Source organism: Nematolebias whitei, chromosome 12, assembly GCF_014905685.2.
Source record: "Nematolebias whitei isolate Nwh7 chromosome 12, NemWhi1, whole genome shotgun sequence".
Classification (NCBI taxonomy): Eukaryota; Metazoa; Chordata; class Actinopteri; order Cyprinodontiformes; family Rivulidae; genus Nematolebias; species Nematolebias whitei.
This window is the reverse complement of record NC_056509.1, coordinates 1,754,722-1,762,685: the sequence shown is the minus strand read 5'-3', so window position 1 is coordinate 1,762,685 and position 7,964 is coordinate 1,754,722. Positions and strand designations below refer to the sequence as shown.

The 7,964-nt window shown below is 41.5% G+C and overlaps 1 protein-coding gene across 1 annotated transcript in view; it reads left to right on the top strand.

The window, feature by feature from the left end:
• Positions 1–7,964, top strand: part of LOC119418720 (DNA polymerase zeta catalytic subunit) — a gene marked incomplete at its 5' end in the record, with an annotated part of 59,841 nt that overhangs the window by 31,113 nt on the left and 20,764 nt on the right. Inside the window, 1 exon segment of the mRNA XM_037686054.1 lies at positions 5,539–6,398. Coding sequence (XP_037541982.1) covers positions 5,539–6,398 — 860 coding nt within the window.

Here is a 7,964-nt window from a genome sequence, read left to right as displayed (position 1 = left end):
TGTTATATATGTATATATATATATATATATATATATATATATATATATATACATATTTACGTGTATATATATATGTATATATATATGTATATATATATACATATTTTTATGTTACACACATATATATGTATATACACACACACACATATATATATATATATATATATCGTATATATATCATATATGTGATATATATATTTATATATATATATCGTATATATATCTTTTTTTTGATATATATATATATCGTATATATATCATATGTGTGATATATATATATATATATTCATATATTCATATATATGTTTTTATTTATGTATATATATATTCATATATTTTTATATACATATATGTATTTATATATATTCATATATATTTATATACATATATATGTATTTATATATTTATATGTGTGTATATATATGTGTGTGTATATAAATTAAAACTGATGAACCAGATTCTACAAAAACATTACATTTAAATTTTGTAGGTTTCCATCATCATTTGATGTATTTGCACTCATTGTCTACTTTTAATGTTCATTTTAGATGTGTGGTTTCCTTTCTTGTTCACATATATAAATTTTATTTTTAGCTTTACTTTAATGTTCTTGTTTTGTGATTTGTACATTTGTGGGTTAAAATAAAGTTGAACTGAAGGTCGTCTCTTTTCTTTAAACATGTTTGAGGGAAATATTTCTGAGATCCAATAGTTTTGTGTCTTTTTATGATTTTCAGCTGAGTTAACAGTCATTAAAGTGAAAAAAGGATTTCATGATGAAGCTGGCACCGTTTATTTTATTTTTTTAATCTTCAACGCTAAAATATATATATAATTTTTTTATGACCAGTTCTCACACGATCCTCTCCTCCGGAGCCAGGACGGGCAGGCTCATCTTCCCAGTTCCGATCTCAGCTGGTGACTCGCAGAGGCCGTTCCAAGACCCCAGCTGTGCATAATCATGAAGGCTCGACCCGCGCAGACAGGCGGACAGAGACGGGTCTGCGAAGAACGGTGGAAGCTATTTTAAAAAACATTTTACGTTTAACAAAAAAAAAATATATATATAAATCGCTTCAGCAACTTTTTTTAAAACATTTTTTGTATAAAAACAAAATATTATTTTATTTAAAATTCGCTTCCACCGTCCGTCCCAGACTGTCCACTCCGCCTGACTGCCGGGTGGGATCGGGATTCAGCCTTCATGATTACGCGTGGCCAGGGTCTGGCAACGGCCGTCTGCGAGTCCCCATCTCCAGCATCGCAGTGACCAGCGGAGCTCTGAGCACACAAGGCTGGTATCCGGAACCCGAGCCTCCGAGTTGGCACATCGAAGGATCTGCCGCGGTGACCAGCGGAACTCTGAGCCGGGGAAATGACGCCCTGCACGGCCTGGCGCTCCGAGGCTCCGGAAGGAAGGATCAGATTACACCAGCAGAGCTCCATCCAGCTTGCTCTGAATTATGTTGTCGGCCACCAAGCACAAAAAATGCCAGCACATCAACATAGACCAAGATGTTGTCAGTATTGTTTTTAAAATCTTTAAAATAAGTCCAGCCGCTGCTCCAGTCCGAGAAATTGCAAATGGCGTATCATTGTTTTGAAAAGTTTCTGAAGGATCCAGTGACTCCGCCCCCGACCAATCAGTGACTGACAGTGTTCTGACGTCACGTTTTAGTACCTCTTTGTTCGGGTTAGAACCACAGAGCCAAGGGTACTGAAAATAGTAACAGGTGCTAAGTACCGGTACTAATGGAAAAGCCTCAGAACCGGGCCAAGTAAGGTCCAGTCAGCCCATACCGGTACTAATGGAAAAGGGGCATAAGTATGCCCACTCCTGCTCAGCGCCTCTCACCAGGGGCAACTCCAGATTGGAAGAGTATCCAGCCCCTCTCAAGGAAACTGGTTCCAGAGCCCGAGCCATGCGTAGAGGTGAGTCCGACTATTTCTAGCCGGAACCTCTCAGCCTCACACACCAGCTCAGGCTCCTTTCCCACCAGTGAGGTGACATTCCACATCCCAATAGCCAGCTTCTGTAGCCGAGGATCAGACCGCCAGGGTCCCCGCCCTCGGCCACCACCCATCCCACATTGCACCCAACCCCTTTGGCCCCTCCCACAGGTGGTGAGCCCATGGGAAGGGGGACCCATGTCTCCTCTTCGGGCTGTGCCCGGGCGAGATCCATGGGTAAAATCCCGGCCACCAGGCGCTCGCCCGTGTGCCCCACCTCCAGGCCTGGCTCCAGAGTGGGGCCCCGGTGACCCACGTCCGGGCAAGGGAACACTAGGTCCGTTTATTTTTCTTATCATCGGGGTTTTTGGGCTGCACTTTGTCTGGTCCCTCACCTAGGACCTGTCTGCCATGGGTGACCCTACTAGGGGCGTAAAGCCCCTGACAGCATAGCTCCTAGGATCATTGGGACACTCAAACCCCTCCACCACGGTAATGTGGCAGCCCAGGGAGGGGTATATACATATATATATATATTTATTTATTTATTATTATTATTATTGTCCAAATTTTGGACAATTTTGGTGGGCCAATTAAGAAGCCCAATGAGCCGTATACGGCCCGCGGGCCGGGGTTTGCCCATGCCTGCTCTAGGACCTTCATGATGTGGGATGTCAGGGCAACAGGTCTATAGTCATTGAGGACTGATGGGTGAGTTTTCTTTGGCACTGGAACAAGACAGGATGTTTTCCACAACACTGGAACCTTCTCCTGGGTCAGGCTAAGGTTGAAGAGGTGCTTCAGAACCCCACAGAGCTGCTCTGCACAGACCTCCAGGACTCTGGGACTGACACCATCTGGACCTGCAGCCTTATTCTGGTTCAGTCTTTCCAGCTGCTTCCTCACCTGACTTCGAGAGACACAGAGGGGGGAGGCAAAGGAGGTATCAGCATCTTCTGATTTGGTTGAAGACCAATATGTAGAAGAAGGGTCCATGAATGAGGTGGTAGATACAGTATTTGAGGTGTGACAGGACAGCCTTGGGTCAATGGAGGGTGGTATGTATGTTTGGCTGTGGGCAAGAGAGGAGGATGCTGAGCTTGTTCCTGAACTGAATTGAATGTAACTGGGTTTTTTTTTTTTTGTGTGTGTGTGTATGTGTGTGTGTGTGTGTGTGTGTGTGTGTGTGTGTGTGTGTGTGTGTGTGTGTGTGTGTGTGTGTGTGTTCGTGCGTGCGTGTGTGAAATAACAAAATGCATTATGTGATTTTATCTAGGCAGCTAAAAAATTGTAATTGCATTTTTATTTAATAAAATTGAATAAATCTTGATAAATTTAAAGTTTTTGTTTTGATACAGAAACCATGGTATTTTTGCTGAAGTTGTCATATTGCCAGAATTCCATCATGTCCCTTGCTTAAACATGACAAAATATATGAGAGTTCAATGGAATAAATACTTTTTCAAGGCACTGTATGAAAATGAACAAACTTTATAAATGCGCTCTGTCTTTATCACAATAATTCAGTTTATCTGATGAGTTGTCATAACACTCTGGAGTACATGCAAATTGGCACCACAAAATCTGCAAACTGCAAACTTTGACAAATCATATTTGAGTCACTTTCTAAACTTTTGGCCCTGTGGGTGTAGTCTGCACATCTGAACTGCTCTGCTCTGCATCAAACAAAGCAACTGGGTCATGAGTTGTATTTTTTGTTTGTTTCTTCCCCCACTGTCAGACACAACAAATAGTACAAATCCAGACAGATTTTTTGATAAACATAAAAAGCTGATTCTCATAACCAAATTCCATCCATCCATTATCTTTACCCGCTTTCTCCATTTTGGGTCATGTTGAAGAAAACGGGAATCCTCCTCCTCCATCCTGCCCGGGTTGTTTGCTCAGAAGGAACACCCACTTATGTCAGAATTAACAACATCTTTATTTTTACACACTTCAAAATGCATGAACTAGAGAGAATTATGTATATTACCTTGCATTCTGGGGCCCCCTGCACAATTCTGAACTGTCAGGTCTCTTTCCACCCTTATAGACTATGTTTTCTCCACACCCATTTTCCTCCAATGAATAATCAAAAAATACCCCCCCTGACACTTCCTGTTTTCAATTTCTATCCAATCAAACACCTTACAGACTCTCTGAAGTCCCTCCCATTCTCCATTTAGTCCAATCAATCAGAAACACATTAGCTGTCCTCTCTTTAAACTGAGTACGTGACACATATTAAGTACCAACCTACATAATCTCACAAAGACTGAAAGTCTTGATTATTTCCTTGGTAACTTGGTACATTATCAAGTTTTAGATTGCTCCACTAAGAGCCAGGGTCGTTCTGACCTATTAAGCTGCTCTTTGGCTCATTATGAATTATTTTATAATTCCCCACACACACAAATGCTGTGAACTATATTTTAACTTTATAGTTGATCTTAGTTAACTGACCAAGAACCTTTGAGGTTGATGGTAAATGGACTGCACTTATATATCTTCTTTCTATCTGATGCAGACACTCAAAGCTCTTTACAACAATCTGTGCCTCATGTACCCATTCATACAGCTCTATACTAGATCTATACAAAGATAATAGAACAAATCATTCTAAAGAGACTAATCAGAGCTTTATCACATTCATACACTGATGGGACACACATCAGAGGCATTGAGGGGTTCAGTGTCTTGCCCAGGGACACTTCAGCATGTGACTGCTGGTGGGTTCGAACCCCCAACTCTCACATTGGAGGACGACTGCTCTAACCTCTGAGCCACAGCCGCCCACAATGATGTTTTGTTTCTCATGAAAGGCCTTATTAGAAATAAGGAACTATTTTCCTACTGACAGCAGAAAGTGTCAGGGTTGATTTTAAAGTTAGCAGTCACTAAAAATATATTATTTATCGACTTATGGCCTAGTTTACACATCTGACAGTTATTCTAACCGTCTTTATATGATCTGTTTTCCATAATTCATAATTAAACGTTATATCCACCAACCCATATTATGTTATTTTCCACAATTTATCATCAAAGGTTATTTTATTCTTAACAGTCATGGGGGTCGCTGGTGCCCATGTCCAGCAATCACTGTGCGAGGGGCGGGGTACACCCTGGACAGGTCTCCAGTCCATCACAGGGACACATAGAGACAAACCAGACAAACAAACATTCACTCTCTCACCTAGGGACAATTTAGAGTTACCAATCAGCCTAACATGCATGTTTTTGATCTGTGGGAGGAAACTGGAGCACATGGAGAAAACCCACGCATGCAGGGAGAGAACATGCAAACTCCACACAGAAAGGCCCCTGGACTGGGATTTGAACTGGCAACCTTGCTGAGAGGCAGCAGCTCTACCAGTTGTGCCACTTTGCTGCCCTCATAACCAAATTGAAATATAAATTTCTAAGAATTTAAGAGTCATTGCTTGTCAGTTTATTTGAGTATATAAGGCTTAGTGTTATAGACAGATTCCAGGTGTTTTTGTTTGAAATATTTTATGTTTTTGTCTGTGATGACTTCAATGTAAATAGTTGAACTGCATTCATCTCACCCTGTTTTTTTTTCAGGGAGGTTGGCGGACGTAAGCTCACAGTCAGGACCAGATTAGTTAAGGAGCTTGCAGAGTTCAGTGGAGTGCTGTCTTTGGGGGGCCTCTGTCTCTGGAAGACTGCCTTCTCAGCCATGGCACACCCTGCCATCAACGTTATCTCATCTTCTCAAAGAACACACACGAATGAAGAAGAGACAGAGCTCAGTCCATCCAGAAGAGACAAAAAGATCATCCTCCTTCCCTGCAAAGCCCCTCCGAGCTGTGAGCATGTGCAGCTGTGGCTGGAAGCCAGGAAGCGATATGAAAGTCTGCTGAAAGGGAAGGGCAGGGCTATGATTGATGTAAAAGAGGGGAACCCAGAGGTAGTCGAGCCATTAGGTACTTCCTGCTGCCTTGCAGTGAATGTTGAGTGTTGTGAGAACCTGTCCAGTATCAGAAGTCACAGCAAAAAGAAACCCAACCTTTCCTTAATCCTCTCTCCTCTGATGAAGACAGGCCCACTGTGTAACATGAGTCCACTTTCAGACAAGACTCTTGTAGGTCTTGAGCATGAGGATAAAGAAGATTGTAATTATCCTAAAATGTCCTCCCCAGAATCTCCAGAGCTGCCCTCGTGGCAGCAGTCTCATCAGCCAAGCTCCTCAGAACCAGACAGTCTAAGCAAGGACAAGCCAAGTGAAAGCCCACCTCTATCCCCCATGCTCTCTATCTCACAGGAGAGAGTCGGAAGGAACCACTCTCCCTCTCTCTTCCATGGCAGTGTCATGGACGAGCGTGGGACAAGTCCACACCTGCTGCACAGCACCCCTTATTTAAAGAAGAGGCGAAGAAGTAAGGAAGACCTGGAGCTAGAGTGCTGCTCGCCCATAAGTGAGGGTACGTTTTATTCTGCCTGCTTGGGGTTTGATCTCAACTGTAATGAAAATGATTGTATTGAAAAGAAATAACATTTATAACACAAACTTAAAACAACACCCAACATTTTTCAGTCAGGTCATCTGGACAGTTTCTTTTTTTGTGCTGAAACGTTTCACCTTCCATCCAGAAGGCTTCATCAGTCAAGGAAACACACAACAAAACTGATTCTTCCCCCAACAGCTTACTCCAAAGTGGAACAAACCAGTTCTGCTTGTGATAAGATGGTCTCTTTGATGAAGCCTTCTGGATCGAAGGCGAAACGTTTCAGCACAAAAAAAGAAACTGTCCCGATAACCTGACTGAAAAATGTTGGATTGTATACCTGGATTATTGAGCATGGACTTTGTTGTTGAAATAACACCAATTCCAACTAATTTAGGGTGTTGTGTAAAATATAAATAAAATCTAAATGTAATGAATTGCAGATCTCAAACCCATATTTTACTGACAAAGGAACATACTGAATGTTTAAACTACGACATTGTACATTTTTCAGCAAACAATGAGGAAATGTTGAATTAATTTGATGACAACACGTCTGAGAAAAACCTAGGACACTGGCAACAAAAAGCTGTAAATGTGGTAAGAAAGCTGGAGAAGCATTTTGCAACCAGTTAGGTAAAAAATAAAAAATACCACATTTTCCATACTGAAGAGAAGAGTTACCATCCCGCCTGTTGGCACGCACACAGTCCAAACGCCTGCCTCACTGATGTTGTAGAGCTGCACTAGTGCCTCTGGCTTGGACAGATTACACATCTAGACAGACTCAGTCAATGCAGAAAAGTATGTGCAGTAGTCCCTCGTTTATTGCGGGGGTTTCCGTACCCCGCCCCCCTGCAATAATGTTTATTTTGAAAATATGCCAAGTAAACAATACGTTTGTATAAAAATAAATAAAAACGACCCATTCGGATGATATTTTAAATAAAAGGCACTCTTTACAATAAATAAACTATACTAACAATAATGAAAATCTTAATAAATACAATAAGAGTCAGAACCAGAACAATAAGCAGCAACAGACTGTTTACGATGTAACTAGTCAAGTTTTAAGTTTTTGGACAAAAAGACCAACTTGTCCACATTTTCTGTCAAAAGCTCAGATCTAGTTGCAGTGAATGTCTCCAGCGGTGGAGGAAACCTCTCACTAACAACAGTAGCAGGAATAAAGAGGCAGAGCTTTGATCATGTTGCAGTGTGGCTGCATGTGGCCTCATCATCAGTCACAACCTCTTGGAGCTGCTCCCACAGGTGGACCAGGTCCCTGGAGAACTTCAGAGTTCACTCATCACACACTGGAGGTGATCTCTGGTGGACTTCCCTGAAGAGGAAGAAGACTCAGCTGCTGTCTCTGTCCCAGACTGGAAATAAAACACAAAGACGTAAAAAAAAAAGTTAATAAAATTATAATTTTAAATTTAAAAACGTTAATTAGATAATAATAATAAAATAACAATACCTCTTCTTGAACGGTTATGAGGTGGGTGAATCTCTCGCTCATCATCGTGATGTGGCAGAGCT